A 16,957-nucleotide genomic window follows, 5' to 3' on the forward strand; every position below is an offset into this window, starting at 1 on the left:
AGAGTCGCTCTACGTAACTTGCATTAACTAAACAATGATATCTCAACCTTCTTTAGGCTTGAATGAACTTCACTGCACAAACTCGATTTCTCAAGGTTGGTGACTTGATTCAGTTTGCGACCTCATTTTTACTTTGAATCTGTCTTCTGTCATTTGGGTTGTTTTGTGGGGTATATACCAGAGATTCTTGGGTTCGATCCGGATAGTCATCCTTGAAATGTTCAGGAACATTTCCCAACCGAGTCGCCATTTGTTGTGCGAATCGCACACCCATCCCTGTCTTGGACAGGGACCCCCCAGTTTGTGCCTTTCTGTCCTTGCGGAAGAGGAAGGGGATATGAAGGGTCAAGTGCCGCTAAAACCAAATTCGGCCTCTAGGGCCATATTGTGAACTTAAAACTCCCCAATTGTTGCAAAATCGCCTAAATGTGAAGAAAGAGTTAAGGCCTGCTATGATGTTGAAATGCCGATTTTTGCCAAGGGATACAAAGGAGATAAAGAATGCAAAGTGCCAAGGTTGACAAACTCGCACTTTTTAGTGAAAAGTTGGCAAAATGCCTCAAAGGGCCAAAATTCGGACCTTTTAGCCAAAATGTTAGAAAAGTGAAAAGTTGGCAAAATGCCTCAAAGGGCCGAAATTCGGACCTTTTAGCCAAAATGTTAGAAAAGTGAAAAGTTGGCAAAATGCCTCAAAGGGCCGAAATTCGGACCTTTTAGCCAAAATGTTAGAAAAGTGAAAAGTTGGCAAAATGCCTCAAAGGGCCGAAATTCAGACCTTTTAGCCAAAATGTTAGAAAAGTGAAATGTTGGCAAAATGCCTCAAAGGGCCGAAATTCGAACCTTTTAGTGAGAATGTGAAAAAGCAAAGTTGGCAAAACGTTCAAAAGGTCCGAAGTTTGCAAAAGTGCCTAAAATCCCGAAATTGGCCATAAAGGGGTGAAAATGTCAAAGTTTTTAAAGTCTGCAAAAGTGCCCAAAATCCCGAAATTGGCCATATAGGGGTGAAAATGTCAAAGTTTTTTGTGTTTGCAAAAGTGCCTAAAATCCCGAAATTGGCCATAAAGGGGTGAAAATGTCAAAGTTTGCAAAAGTTTGCAAAAGTGCCCAAAATCCCGAAATTCACCATAAAGGGGTGAAAATGTTAAAGTTTTAAAAACCTTGCAATTGCTCTCAAACCCCCCGAAAATGTGAAAATAAAATAGTAAGGCATTAACTTAAAGTTTGCGGAAGTGCCATTTAGGCCGAATTTCAAAAATGTCTTAAGTATGAACTTTTTAAAAAAAAACTTTTCGAACGCTCCTCTTGCCTAAAATTGCCAGGAACAACTAAATTCGCGGAAGGAGTAAAAGCGTTAAAACTTGGGAAATTTTCAAATGACCCTCTAGGCATTAAATTTTAATATTTGTTAAATTAAATTAATTAATTTTTCAAATTGATTTATTGAAATGAAATTGATCGTTCGCAGGTCGAAGGACGTCATTAGAGAACCAGGAGAAAGACCTGAAACGCAAATCGAAGAAGGATCGCAATCAAGGCCAGGCGCTGAAGACTGGAAAAGAAAAAAGATGTGGGAACGCGCTGTAGGAGCGCGAGAGCAACCAAACATTGGGAACCGTGCCACTGAACAAAGATGAAGTCCACCACCAGGACCAAATACCAAAGAACACTCTAAATGCTGCAAGTTTATGCCTTCTCGAGAAAAAGCACACAGCTGGATTTAATTCCAGGAATTCAATTTCTAAAAAGCTGAAATTGTTTTATTGTAAAACTGCTTGTAGGTCCCACTCAGATATTTTGAAAGAAAGGGGAAACAAGTCAGTTGTGGACAATTATGTCCAACTACCGGGTAGACTCAAATTGAAGCCAAATAGTGGCAGGTAGTTGAAATTGTAGTTGAATGGATGAGTGAGAATTTAATGGGTATGGGTTAGGGGTGCTAGTTTTTGGAAGGCAGATCAGGACCCTTGGATGCAGTTAATCCTAGCCTTTGGTTCGTATTGTAAAATCTATAAAAGGTAGAGGCCTTTCTTTTGTAAAGGGTTAGATAGTTAGAGATTTTTGTTAGATAGTTAGACTCTGGTGAGAGTTAGATTTTAGAAGTTAGAATAGGTTAGATCTTAGCAGCAGCATAGAGATGCTGCAGAAATTGTTGTAATAGGCAGCTGAAATCAATATATAAACATTGATTTGGTGTTTATTGTCTTGTTTTCATCCTGCTTGCATGGTTTCTTTCAGCATTTTAGATAGATCTTTCTGTTTTGGGTGTGCAGGTATTAGATAGATTCAGGCTCATACCATTGAGGATATACTGATTGTGTATCCTTTTGTATGGTTAACCTGAGCCTTTAATTGTGCTTAGTTCAAATGCAGGTGTCCGTCTGAGCTGCGCCAGAATTGGGTGCTTAGCCGTGCGTCTCCAGTCTGAAAATCTTCCAAGTCCCTTTGAAGATTGCACCATTCCTGCAAGGTTGTGAGCTATTCTGGCCAAGCAGGGATTGGTTATGTTGAATCCGTCTACCCGCATACCAATCTTGTTAGTTTTAGGCCTCCTAAACCCTTTCCTTTTGCTCTTTATTACGTAATTCGAGAATCACAACAGACCAACTTGTTGCAAAATGTAAGACCCCTTGTGCTCCCAGCAAATCACATCGACCATTGAGTAATCTTGCAGTCAAGACCTGACAATCAAAACCTTGAGGTCGTCCCCTTTGATCAAACAAAAAACAGCATTAGGGATTTCCTTATCTCAAGAGAGGATAGGATACTCAACAAGTTTATTCTATTATGTGCTGACCGTATAGAGTTTGCAGGAATGCGACTTTAGACGCGTCAACACGTACATATCATGAAATTATCATGACACATTCTCAATCCCATGATCTCTGTATAAATTATTAAACGGATTCTTTTGTCATAACATGAATCTATTTTTAGCTATATAGCCATGAATGCTATGCAATAATTTGTATAGACAGATTAATGTCACAGTGTAGCCTCCAAAGTGTTTTTGATGCACTTTTCCACACGTCGAAGTCTGATCTCTGGAGCAAATTATTACTTTAGTATTAAAAAGTAAGTATTGACGGGGATGAAATTCAGCACCCATCTCCATTCATTGTTTAGGAATGGTTTGACTGAGTCAAAATCCTTTGAAACATTATGAGCAATAAAATGATCTTAATATTTTGATAAGACCAAGGTAATAAGGAGTCTGTAGAAAACAACTCCTTTCCAAGATTTGTTTTTGTAAGATAAACTAGTACAGATGTAATTCCTCTAAATTCTGAGGCCTTCAAACTTTTAATTGTTTAAACAACATATTTAGTGGAAAGTATAATGTTCTATCTATGAACATCTATGATGTCATTTTTTTTCTACAAAATGAAATGAATATTCTAGGCTATGTGAAACCATTTGTGAACATTTGGGTGATTCTTTGTGAATACATAACCTATGCATATAGCTTCTAGAAGTTTGCATATAAAGTGGAGTGCCACATGATGATAAGGTTTGAGGATTTCTCGAGAATTCATTTTAAAAGAGTAATCTTTTTTTACCTCATACTTTAGCTAGATATCAGCAATTTATATGTAACAAAGTTGATATAATACTATGGAACAAATTGGACCCTAAAATACATAGGTTATTTACACAAACATCTAAGGAGATCATTATTTTCTCTCAATAAATTCTCATTCTTGTTATATTGAAATGGGCATTCATTCCCTTTCTCCATGACACAAGGATAACAAAGAGAATCAAAAGGTAATAATTTCTTTTCAATCTCTTACACATCCATAGACGAATTGAACTTGTATAAACTTTCAAAGCATCTTTCGGCTACTATATTTTCTTTTCTCTCTTATATGTTACTTATCATTTTTTATGAGCTTTAGGGATCCTCTTAAATTATCGGGTGTAAAGCATCTTATCATAATGGGTGGTTATTGCCCTAATGCATTGTCCGAGGAGCAAGCCTAGAAAGGATAACTCACTTATTGCTTTATTTTTTATGGATCATTACTATATGTAGTAGCATGTCTACTTTTGAACAAGACAACTAATTATTCATGCTTATGCTCATGAAAATATAAGTTGATCTCCTTCCTAGTTTTATGAGCAATGTTATATGATCTTTGGCAAATGACAAATTCATAATATTATGTTTTTTCTTTGCACCAAGAATCAAATTTAATTGATTACTATATTACTAGCTATATCGGTGCTAATTTGGTGAGATTATGCCTTCAAAACATATCGTGTAGATGCTATTAAATGGATGGTGCAATACTTTAATTAAAAGGCTATTTGAGATGAGACACTCTACCATTTTTTGGGGCCTTTGTGCTCCTCAATCCATTGCAAAGAAACGGGACTCGCTCGGACTCGCTTGAACTCGGCGAGTCCAAGTCCGAGTAACTCGCCAGACTCGCCGAGTTGGCGAGTTTGGCTCAAACTCGCCAAACTCGGCGAGTCCCGAGCCCCAGACTCGGCCGACGTCAAGCTAACTAAAAAACAAAAAATAAAATTAGTTTGCAAGGTTTTTTCAATTTCGTTTTTTTTGGTTAATTGTCTCCTATCCCTAAAAGTGACCTTCATTTCATTCACTTGCAAAAAAAGGAGTAAAGTGAGTTGGGAAGAAAAACAAGGGTGCATAGAAGAAAAACCAGCAAGGAGGAAGGTCAAGTTTTCTTCAATTTGTCACATTGGAGCTGCATTGGGATTGGATTTGGTGCATCAAGAGTTGGATAGGAAGAGTTTGCAGCTCATTTCAAGCTTGTTGTAAGAGGTAAGATTGTTTTTTTGAAGATTATTTTGTTTCTTGTATGCAAAAATTCCATTTTATATTCATTTATTTTGAAAGTTTTACATTTTCTTTCAAAATATTTTGTATGTTTGTATGTAGCATGTAGTATGTAGTTGTAGTGTTGTACTATGTATGGTTTGTAATTTTTTTTTTTAAAAGTAGGGTTTGACAAACCCTACTTTAGTTTTTTTGAATGTATGTATTAATTTTATTTTGTATTTGTAATGTTTTATTGCAGCAAACTTCACTTTATTATTTGCCTCAACTTCAAATTTCACAAAACTATCCTAAAATGTCTGCTTCAGCTTTTAGATCCCCCATTAGAAAGGACCTTGCTTGGAAATATCATGAGGATTTTCTAGGGCAAGGAAAGGGGCAAACAAAATGTACATTTTGCAAAACAATATTCCATGGAGGTAAATATAGACTGAAATACCATATTGCTGGTGTGCGTGGACATGATGCCGAACCATGCCTAAAAGCACTCCCTGAGGCCGTACGTGAATGTTATGTAATGGTTGAGGAAATTGAAAGGAAAAAGAAACAAAAGGAGGATCGAGCGGCCATTGGGAGAGAGGCAAATTTAGGAAGAGGGATACAGTTAGGTTGTGTTGGAGGCCCTTCTTCCTTACCTTCATATCGTCCCACTCAGTTTGCTACTGCTGGTGCTTCCGCTTCTACTTCTATAAGTAGCAGTGCCACCGCCACTTCTCATGCTCCTAGCACTAGTAGTTGTAGTGGGAGTGTTAGCATTGGACCTAGGATTTGTAAATCTAGGTTGGATTCCTTCTTTGTGCCTCACACTACTCCTGGGTCCCAACCGTTGCTTGAGGCCATGGATTGGAACAAGGAGGTCCATGATGCTGCTAAAATGGCAGTTGGCAGGTTTTGGACCTACATCAGTATTCCATTCTTTGTAGCCAGGTGAATGTTTTACTAACTTTTATGTTTGATTGTTTTAATTTTTATACTTAGCTTATCTCATTGAGTTTCTTTGCGACAGGTCTCCTTATTGGCAAGAAATGGTTGATGCCCTTACCATATGCGGGGCGGGGTTCAAAGCCCCTAGTGAGAGTGATTTGAGGGGACCCATTTTGTCTCAAATGGTGGATGATGTGAAGAAGGATTTGGCTAAACAACACTAGATATGGAGCACTAAAGGTTGCACCATCATGACTGATGGTTGGACGGATAGGAGAAATAGAACTCTCCTTAATTTTCTTGTTTCTTCTGCAGGTGATTGATTAATTTTAGTTTCATATAGTCTTTAATTTTTTATTTTTTATCTAATGGTTTATTGAATGATCATTGACCTACCTTTATTTTTTTATTTCAGGGGGCACCGTTTTCATCAAGTCCATTGATGCCTCCGCCCATTGCATGAATGCCACCTACCTATGTGAGCAGATAGAGGAGGTGATTGATGAGGTGGGCGAGGAGAACGTGGTACAGGTGGTGACCGACAATGGAGCAAATTATGTTGCTGCGGGTAAACTTTTGATTACAAACTAATTTTGCTTGCAAATTAGTTACTATCTTGTAGTTTGTACCTCCATTAATTACAATTTACAATGCAACAAATTATGTTGCTGCAGGTAGACTATTGATGGAGAGGCACCCATCTATAGTTTGGACTCCATGTGCTACTCATTGCATTGACCTCATGTTGGAGGATATTGGAAAAATCCCATGGGTCAAGAGATGTGTAGAAAGGGCAAGAAATGTCTACAAATTTGTATATAATCATTCATGGGTGTTGGCTCTTATGAGACAATACACAGAGTAGAAGGAGTTGCATTGTCCAGGAATCACAAGATTTGCCACAAACTTCCTCACATTGCAGTCCATGCTTAGGTCTAAGTCTGCCTTGAGACATATGATTGTTGGTGAGGAGTGGTCTTCCTCATCCTATGCTACCACCCCTGCAAGGAAAGATATGGCAGACTGCATTTTTGATGAGCAAGACTTTTGGGTCCCTTGTGATGAGATAGTGAAGGTAATTTTTTTATAAATTCTACAATTTAACTTCATGTTTTATAACTTATTATATGTATTCTCTTATTTGCTCATTTTTCTAATTTACACAATATTTTCAATTTTGCAGTTTGTTAAGCCCTTGGTGGTTTTGTTGCGAGTTGCGGATGGAGATAAGCCCACAATGGGCTATGTATATGAGGGCATGGATAGGGCGAAGGAGGCCATCGGATTCGTCTATGGAGGAGATGAGAGCAAGTATGGTCCCATTTGGGAGATCATTGATAGGAGATGGCATCATCAGCTTCATAGGCCCATCCATGCGGCAGCCTATTATCTGAATCCGGCATTTCGTTTTATCCCTTCTTTTAAGGCTGATGTGGAGGTCCTTAATGGGCTATACTCAATCATGGAGAAGATGGGACTTGCTGGTACTTCTCAGATAAACCTTATTCGAGAGCTACAGTTGTTCTCAGATGCACAAGGGGAGACCTTCTCTCATCCTGTCGCCAACGACGGTAGGACAACTATGATGCCAGGTAAAAATAAATTGTAAGGCTTAATTTTAGTTTTATTGTATATTGTAACTTGATAAATGAGTTCATGAGTGAGATTGATTTTATTTATTTTTCTCATTTCAAACTCAGATCATTGGTGGAGCTTTTTTGGCCCAATGACACCAAATATTCAGAAGTTGGCCATTCGCATCTTGAGCCAACCATGTAGTGCATCAGGTTGTGAGCGCAATTGGAGTATGTTTGAGCACATACACTCCAAGAGGCGCAATAGATTATCTGTGGAGAAGATGAATGATCTCGTCTTTGTTCACTACAACCTCCGCCTAAGAATGAGAAAGAATGCATTAGTTGACATCTCTCCTATTATTCTAGATGAGGTTGATCTTGAAACAGAGTGGGCCAATGAGAATCAGACAGATCCTGGGACTCCTGCAGCTGTCTTTAGTGATGATGACATTGATTGGATCGACCAGGTAGATATAGAGGCTGAGGCTGTAGCCATGGCAGAGGAGGAGCAAAGAGCACGAGCAGAGACAGGAAATACTGAGACTCAGAGTGACACAATTGTTCCTGATGTTGGTGAGCATGGCATGGTGTCACGGGGAGTACCTATGGCTGCTCAATCATCCAGGACCTACCTTAAACGCCTTCGCAGGGGGCCAGGGCGAGAGGGTGCACGGCCCTCTGAGCCATAGGCTTGTAGACTTGTAGTTGTATTTACTATTCACCTTTGGTATTTGTATGAAACATTTGATGATGATCATATGAGGACATGGATTTTTTATTCCATGAGTTTTGTAATATTGTATACATTTGACAATATTTATATATCTATGTTTGTTATTTTCTTCAGCTACAATTTGCGTTTATGCTTATGTGATTGATGTATACTTGTGTATGTAATCAAATGAGCCGAGTTTGATGATGTTATTGTGTCTTTAAGGTGTATTCAATAAAAGGTGTCTGAAACAAGTTCTAAATCTTTAAAAATCTCTAAATTTCTTGAGTTTTTCACTTTCCGAGTCCAGCCGAGTCTGACGGCGAGTCCCGAGTCCGAGTCCGAGTTGGCCTTGCCGAGTCCGAGTCCCGTTTCTTTGATCCATTGACCTACTCTTGAAGATATTTGCAAATTTTAGTGGGTCAAAACTAGAGAGGGGGATGCAAGGAAAAATACATCTACAACCAACTTTGGATGCTTAATATAATGAGAGACCACACCAATTAAGGAGTTTGTGCAATCAGTTGTCACATGATTTGTCACCTATTTCATCACTTTGCAAAGTATTGCAGCCTTGTTGCCATCTCTTAAGTAGATATTTGTGAGTGCTAGGTGGGAGGCACTCTCCTTATTTAAAGAAGGCTGAAGGGGAAAGGGTAAAAAGTACCATTTTTATGAGTTTTTTCCAAACACATGGACAACATTGGAATTACCAAATTGATGTTCCACAATATGTTTTTATGACTTTAGTTTATTCTTCTTCTTTTTGTCAGTCCAAGTTAGACATTTCTTGTATATATTGTTTTCTATTTAAGTGTCAATACCTTTGGTAAGGGTTCTATGTTTCGCGAATGGGGAGGAAAACCCCATGGGTTTTCTATGTAAGGCCATTAACAAGGCCAAGGAGGCAATACAACATTTTTATGGGTCAAACCGAAAAATTGAACCCATTTGGCATGTTATTGATTGGAGGTGTGAAACAAATAACTTCAACCGACACATTAATGCTACTACCTACTACTTTAACTCAAAGATTTTCATCTTATATTCCTTCAAGGCTGATGAAGAAGTCATGGATGGCCTCAGCACATACATAGAGAGGATGGTCCTTGATGAAGACCATAGAAACGTGATTTTGGAAGAGTTACTTGTTTACAAGGCCACAAAAAGGATTTTGTTTTCTTCGCCTCTATGCATTCAAAGAAGAATGAGTTTGCAGCCAAATAAATAGCAACTAAATTACTTTGTATTGGGAGTTGAACTAGCCATTTTTTCCCAAAAGATGCACCTTTTCAAGAAACTGCTACCATCCCAATTAAGGATCTCATAGGAGGTTGTTAAACCATGTCACAAATCTTGAGGGGATATGCTGGACACATTCCAACAATCCCCCCCTTAGCGTTACCCGAAGGAATTCAAACCTGCTACCTTGCTCTGGTACCACTTGTTGGGAGTTGAGCTAGGCGTTTTCCCCCAAAAATGCACCTTTTCAAGAAACCGCTACCATCCCAATCAAGGATCTCATGGGAGGTTGTTAAACCATTTCACGAATCCCGAGGGGATATGCTGGACACATTCCAACACTTTGTCCTTGTGTGAAATAACCTTCGTATGCATATCAAAAAATGGACAAAAGGTACACACACGAAGACATTGACCTTGAGAGAGAAGCAGCAGTATGGGCAGCAAACATAGTGCCATGAGAATGTTGATGATATAGCGTCGGTCGAAATCCTACAGGCCGACTCAGCAAGATCAAATGTGTGAATGGCCTATTGGCCTTACACATTTGATGAATCTATCAACTTATATTAATCCTTTAATATCTTTATTAAGTCACATATGCATTATCAGGTTTAATGATTAAACATACATTATCGAGTTTGACTTATCGGATTTGTTTCAAAGGGGCCGACTTTTGGTTAAAGTCCGCCACCCCTCATTTGAAGGCATGCGATGCTTCATGAAGGTCGTGCCTCCTTGATGAGAGCCGACTCTTGGATATCTCCTTTCAACAAATATATATGGACGTGGTCTTCCCTCTATGGAACTAAGATCAGACAGCAAGTTCGATCATAATCAGGCACATCGAATTCATGTACAAGCAGATCAATTGATGGTGAGAAATTTATGTAGCTTGCTCGGGGGTGACGATAAGAGCTTATCGTCTATGGTTGGGAAGGCAACAAATCTGATGTTTGCCTGTGGTTAACAAGCACTACCTTAAAATCAATATGGTATCAGAGCCAGGTCCAGGCTAGGAGCCCCAAGCACACGAGAGGTGTGGCTTAAGGGGGGGTGTTGGTGTTGGAAATAAGCCACACCCGAACCGACGATGGACTGGTCCAAGAGGGGCCAGTAGCTCAGTGGTAGAGAACTCCAGCAGCGATGGAAGGTCCTAGGTTCGAGTCGTAGCTAGCCCATGTCTCAACATGGTATCAGAGCCAGGTTCCTTCTACAGAGCCTAACCGCTTGAAGGTAGATCCTGTGCTCTCAAGGGAAAATCAATCAGAAACAATTGCAAATTTATGATCTCTTCCAGATCGAAAGGCGACTACAAAGGATAATGCAGCGATTACACTCGCTGAGCTCCCCCCTTCACAGTGGTGTCGGTCAGGCGTCTAAACAAATCAGGTGGCAATCAAGGGATCGAGTCTCCCCATGCCTCGAGAACAAGTATGATGGCCCAAAATCCTTTTTGTCTGAAGTTCCGTGGGGGAACACAGACAACAACCTGTGCAAAATGTTGCCTGCTGCCCAGTCACAGGATTTTGCCCAAGATTTCAAAGCTCGGCATTGTCAGCATTGAAAGATGTCGGCTTGTGACTCGAACTCGAGCTGCTGTGGTTGGAGAGGTTTCTGTGCTCGATACAAATTCTTTGAAGAAGAAAGGGCTAGAGACGGAGCCCGCAACCTTGTGGAATCGGTACTTGGATTGGCTTTATCAGCACAAGGAGCTCGGATTCTATATTGATGTCAGTTGAATCGGGTTTACAGATGAATTCGTGGAGGCGATGGAACCCAAGTTTCAAAGCGCTTTTAAGGCCTTGGAAGAACTTAAGGCTGGTTTGATTGCCAATCCAGATGAGGGCCGCATGGTCGGGCATTATTGGCTCAGTAAGTCTAGTATTGCTCCCAATCCTAATTTGCGGCAGCAGATTAATAGAACGCTTGACGCTATCTACAAGTTTGTTGACGATGTAATCAACGTCAAGGACAACCTCTCTACTCAAAGAATCGCTTGATTCTTGTTGCCAGCTTCCCAGTGTGAATTCACTTTGAATTTGGTTTTGGAAGAGTTGCAGAAGGATCCGTGGGTGGCATAGACAGATGCAAGAGCTGCACGCTGCACTGGCACTGCTCTCAGCGTGGCCCTGGGGCTGGTTGGGGCTTGTGTGCCTGACACTGCTACCAGAATTATGCTTTTCATTGGCGGTCCCTCTACCCAAGGTTCAGACACTGACGAATCTCTATTCAAGGTAGGAAGATTGCTTGCATTTCTTCGCATAGGAAGAATCAGCATTCAGAGGGAGTCTGACATATTGTCAAAAGTAACCTTGGACGAAGAGATCAGAAGGTTGATATTTGCTTCAGAGGGAGCTTGTTTTTCAGCTTCAAAGGGAGCCTATCATTTCAGCGTCAGAGGGAGCCACGTCATCATGAAGATTTCGTTAATGCATTTTTCTCTGTGATGGAGAAGTTTAAGGTGAAAGCCCTTGTTAATGAGTTCTTCTCTGAGAGAGAGAAGTACGAGGTGCAATCCCTTGTTAATGAGTTCTTCTTTGTGAGAGAGAAGTTCGAGGTGCAATCCCTTGTTAATGCATTCTTCTCTGAGAGAAGTTTGAGGTGAAAGCCCTCGTTCCACCCTTTGCAAGTAGGTATGGTGGATCAACCCTCTGCGAGTAGGCATGGTGGAGATGCATTCTTCTCTGTGAAAGAAGTTTGAGGTTTTAGCCCTTGTTATGCATTCTTCTCTGTGAGAGAAGTTTGAGGTATCAGCCCTTGTTGTGCATTCTTCTCTGTGAGAGAAGTTTGAGGTTCCAGCCCTCATTCCACCCTCTGCGAGTAGGAATGGTGAAGATGCAATCTTCTCTGTGAGAGAAGTTTGAGGTTTCAGCTCTTGTTATACATTCTTCTCCATGAGAGAAGTTTGAGGTATCAGCCCTTGTTATGCATTCTTCTCTGTGAGAGAAGTTTGAGGTATCAGCCCTTGTTGTGCATTCTTCTCTGTGAGAGAAGTTTGAGGTTCCAGCCCTTGTTCCACCCTTTGCGAGTAGGTATGGTGGATGTCATGTGAGAGACTCCATGACTTAGCATTTGTGTGTATTCACCCTCTAGGAGTAGCCATTGTGGTCAAGCATCACGATGAGGTGATAAGCTTCTTTCATTCACATGAGTGTAGTCATTATGTTAGTCATTGATGAGGTAATGTGACTTGTAGAGATTAAGAAGGATTCCTCCCTAGCTAAGAGGGAGTGTTGATGATATAGCATCAATAGAAATCCTATAGGCCGACTCAACAAGATCAAATGTGTGAATGGCCTATTGGCCTTACACATTTGATGAATCTATCAACTTATATTAATCCTTTAATATCTTTATTAAGTCACATATGCATTATCAGGTTTAATGATTAAACATACATTATCGAGTTTGACTTATCGGATTTGTTTCAAAGGGGCCGACTTTTGGTTAAAGTCCGCCACCCCTCATTTGAAGGCATACGATGCTTCATGAAGGTCGTGCCTCCTTGATGAGAGCCAACTCTTGGATATCTCCTTTCGACGGATATATATGGACGTGGTCTTCCCTCTATGGAACTGAGATCAAACAGCAAGTTTGATCATAATCAAGCACATCGAATTCATGTACAAGCAGATCAATTGATGGTGAGAAATTTATGTAGCGTGCTCAGGGGTGACGATAAGAGCTTATCGTCTATGGTTGGGAAGGCAACAGATCTGATGTTTTCCTGTGGTTAACGAGTACTACCTTAAAATCAACAGAGAAGAGGCGGAAAGCAAGGTGTTAGTTGGGGCTTCATTGGGGGTGAGGATGAATCATTACCATCCATTTCAAGGGCATCAACACAGCCACTTAGAAGTTTTACTTGTAAAAAAAATTTGCCAAATATTAATATAGATTTGTGATTTATGATCACATGACACTATGATGTCTATTGAACATTTTTTATTCATAAATGAATGAAAAAAACTACTTATCATTTCTCTATATTCTGTTTATGCATGTTTTTTAAAATTATTTTGCATATATATATGTGTTTTTAAACTTTTTTAAACATTTCAGAAATTTTACTGAGTTTTTGCGAGCCTATGCTCTATTGTACTTCTGTATTAAAAAAAGAAAGCAACAGTGTTAATGCCACTTTCTATGTCAAGTATATATTTCTTTCATGGTTTGGCTATGCATACCCTTTCTATATTACTGTAATTTCTGGCCTGTTCTCAAAGAACTAATGTACACATCTATTTCCATACAATGAAGAGCAACTCTAACATCCAGGTTACCGTTTGCATCTCTTCTGACTATTGTGTATTATGATTGCTCATTTATAAGTATTGCTTACCTAGCTTCCACCTTATAACATAGGATAATTCTCATTCACTATGTTGTCCACCAGATCTCTTGGGATTTAGACCACTATGCCATGTGATTTAGGTGTTTTATTGATTCTTCCTAAGGAAGGTGAGATGCAATGTCACTTGTAATTTATGACTTGGAAAGACACTTCAGTCATATAGCTTATCATAATGTTTGTACTTTGTAGACATACTAGGTGCACAAGTGTACTCAACAATTTCATTAAGTAAATTTATGAAGATGTTGAATGTCAGATGAGCCTCAGATTTTCTGCAAAATAAAATACAAGAATATAGAGTGGCAACAGATAACTTCGCACCTCAAGCTCTTTGTCCAGGCGATCCAAGTATTCCTTGTTTGAAGTGCCACTCTGTAACAGGAGTGTAGAAGCATTAAATAATTAAATGTGTAGATCTCTGCAGATATTTGTTACAAAGAAGCAGTCAATCTGAAGGAACGATGACATTTAGATTTGTTGAACTTGCCTATAAAAGTGTTTTTCAAGATAAAATAAAACGTAACTGCTAGAATTGATGGCCATGTCAAGATACAACATAGATATAATGCAGCCAGTGATTCGCATCATCGTGTCACAATCATTAATTGGCTGATGTATAAGAACTTTTGGGCTGAGAAAACAATTTCCCTTTAACGTACCGATATTTCTATCCTTTGTTGAATGTATTGCCTTGCTTCAAAATCCTGAAGAAACATAAGTAGTAAAAACAAAAGCAAAAAATCAACATAAAAGTATACTTGGATTTTATATGCTAAAACAAGCGTCATTCAACTCAATCTACTACATGGTTGAAAACCCCATTATTGTGTTTAACACCAGTACAGAAAAATCTCACCTGAGGATAGATCTCGCTGTTATACATGTCCAGGATGTAGACCCTCTCTGCGCAAGATGAGGTTCGCTTACAAATTCATTGCAGGTTCACTAACAAATACAGTTTCAATTAAAAAATGAATGGCCAAGGCAAGGAGGGTTCTACCATCACGAGCGAAGTCCATTTCATGCCCATTTCCTTGATGGGCATCAAGATCAATTATCATCACCCTGCAAGTAAAAATCAAAATAACAGGAAATGTAAGTCCAGGATCCAAAGGATGTCAATAAACAGGTAGGAAATGGGAACTTGAAGGAACAAAGAAACACAACGGTTCCCTGGTCTGGAAGAGTATTCTATATTACTATTGACATTGATGAATGACATTCAAAATGCATACCTTGAGATCTCCATATGAGTAAAGGCAAACTGTATACAAAGAGAAATGTCTGCATATACACAAAATCCACCCCCTCTGTTACCACTGCAATGATGAAATCCTCCACCAATGTTGATAGCCCAGCCTCTCTCCTTGGCAAGTTTCCCAGCTAGCACAGTACCTCCAACCTACCAGAAGTATCCAGCTTAATTACTAGTAGATCCCAAATAGGGAAATAACTTTATGTAAAAAAACAACCTGTACCTGCTTACGGAATGGTTGAAGAACTCTCTGCTGCAAAATACAGTTGGGTAGCAATGCAACAGGAGGAACCTGCAAATTACAACAAGTAGGACTGTCATCACAGAACTTTTCAAATAATATGAAACTTCAGAGGACAGAAATTTCGCAAAATAATAACAGTAATGCTGCATTCACAATGTTAGACAAGGATCATGCTTATTTTGAACAACTTCAAACATAAGTAGAAGTTGAATGCTAAATACCATCAACAACTTTCTGGAAGAAGTTTACCTCAATATGAGGTTGTGAAACATAATCTAGAGAGAGTTGGGTAGCAAGTGGCATAACAGGTGCTGGAAATCATATGGTCCTTGGTTTCACATGGGGAGTGACCATATGTTCAGGTATATAAAATTATTTGAATTGAAAATTAAGAAAGGAATTAAAAGGATTCATTGCATGAAGAAGTCAAGAATGACCATAACTATGAAAAATGTGAGTTCTGCCAATGAACACCTCAAAAGATTAAAGTTGTGTTAATAGCATAGTCTTTGAGTTTATGTATGTTACAAGCAAAATCAATATGCTAGCGAATGAGGAAAATGGCTGTAGTGAACCTAATTACTACAATATATTACAAAATATAATACATATAACCTACCTTCTACCCATGACAATGTATTTAGAGGTAAGGTTGGATAGGCCATGGTTCTTAGGATTATGTTCCTTGGATATTATAAATACCCATCTACAATTGGTGTTAATGGCAGTGTAAATGTAATTCAAATTTATGTTCAAAATCTGAAGTTGTAAGAATTTAGATATTCTTTTACTTTCTTATTGAATTACTTCAATGCTTAAGGAATATATTTAATCTTTTATTGTTTGTATTGACTGTTCCTTCTTATATTGCAGATTGCTGTAGATAACATTTATTGATTTCAATGTTTACTACAGCATCCTTCATGGCAAATATATAGGCATAGCCTTGAAAGATCAAGGCATGCCTTGACCGGACATGTCTCTTGACATGTCCGATCAAGACATGTCTTGATCAATCCAAGAGAGGTGCCTTTTCATTAAGAAAAACATATAACTATCGGTTTATATAAATACCGATACATAAAGAATAATAACCAATCCCAATCGGTTTATGTCTAATGCTGTTTCAATCATAATCATAACCAATAACAAATCGGTTTATTTCCAATGCAATTTAATTATCATTTTAACCGATAACCAATCGGTTTATTCTTAATGCTATTAATGATAATCGATACCAAACATGGTAAGTGTAATTCGATTATGTAAATCAAATAGAGGATCGGTATAAGAGCAAAAGCAAGTTTATAAGATAACCATTATAGTTATCATATGACAACACTAATTAGTGTTGTCATATGACAACTATAATAGATATACAGATCCAATCACATTCACAGCATAAGAAATATAACTGAAATCTCTGCATAAGAAATACGATCATATCTCAATCGATAATAGATTAGAAATACTTGAAACATGAAATGCATATAAAGATGATTATAACAAGTTCAATCAATCATGATGTCTACCATTAGCTTGTAGTCTTATCGATAGAATAGATGATTGAATGAGAGATGAATGAAGTCTCTCATTCAATCATTTATCTTACCGAAGCTACATAGTCTCAACACTCCCTCTTAGCTAGGGAAGATAAATGAAGACCTACATAAACATTGAAATAATCATCTAATTATATAGCATCACATTTCTCATTATAGAATGTATTACATGATCTCATAATACAAAAGATCATGTCACATATGCTCGTGACATGATGTATCACATAACACGTGATACTGAAAATATATCACATCATCTCGTGATATAGAGATATCACAT

General features: G+C 38.6%; 1 protein-coding gene across 1 annotated transcript in view; it reads right to left on the reverse strand.

Moving 5' to 3' along the window:
* LOC131040657 (histone deacetylase 2) overlaps window positions 1-16,957 on the reverse strand; it is a 142,818-nt gene that overhangs the window by 25,873 nt on the left and 99,988 nt on the right. The window contains exons 5-10 of the mRNA XM_057973613.2: window positions 15,095-15,163; window positions 14,852-15,018; window positions 14,617-14,681; window positions 14,473-14,519; window positions 14,276-14,320; window positions 13,938-13,988 (exon numbers count right to left, since the gene is read on the reverse strand). Of these exons, the coding sequence (XP_057829596.2) occupies window positions 13,938-13,988; window positions 14,276-14,320; window positions 14,473-14,519; window positions 14,617-14,681; window positions 14,852-15,018; window positions 15,095-15,163 (444 nt within the window). The remainder of the gene's footprint in view (window positions 1-13,937; window positions 13,989-14,275; window positions 14,321-14,472; window positions 14,520-14,616; window positions 14,682-14,851; window positions 15,019-15,094; window positions 15,164-16,957) is intronic.

The sequence above is a fragment of the Cryptomeria japonica genome, chromosome 1, assembly GCF_030272615.1.
Source record: "Cryptomeria japonica chromosome 1, Sugi_1.0, whole genome shotgun sequence".
In the NCBI taxonomy this organism is placed as follows: Eukaryota; Viridiplantae; Streptophyta; class Pinopsida; order Cupressales; family Cupressaceae; genus Cryptomeria; species Cryptomeria japonica.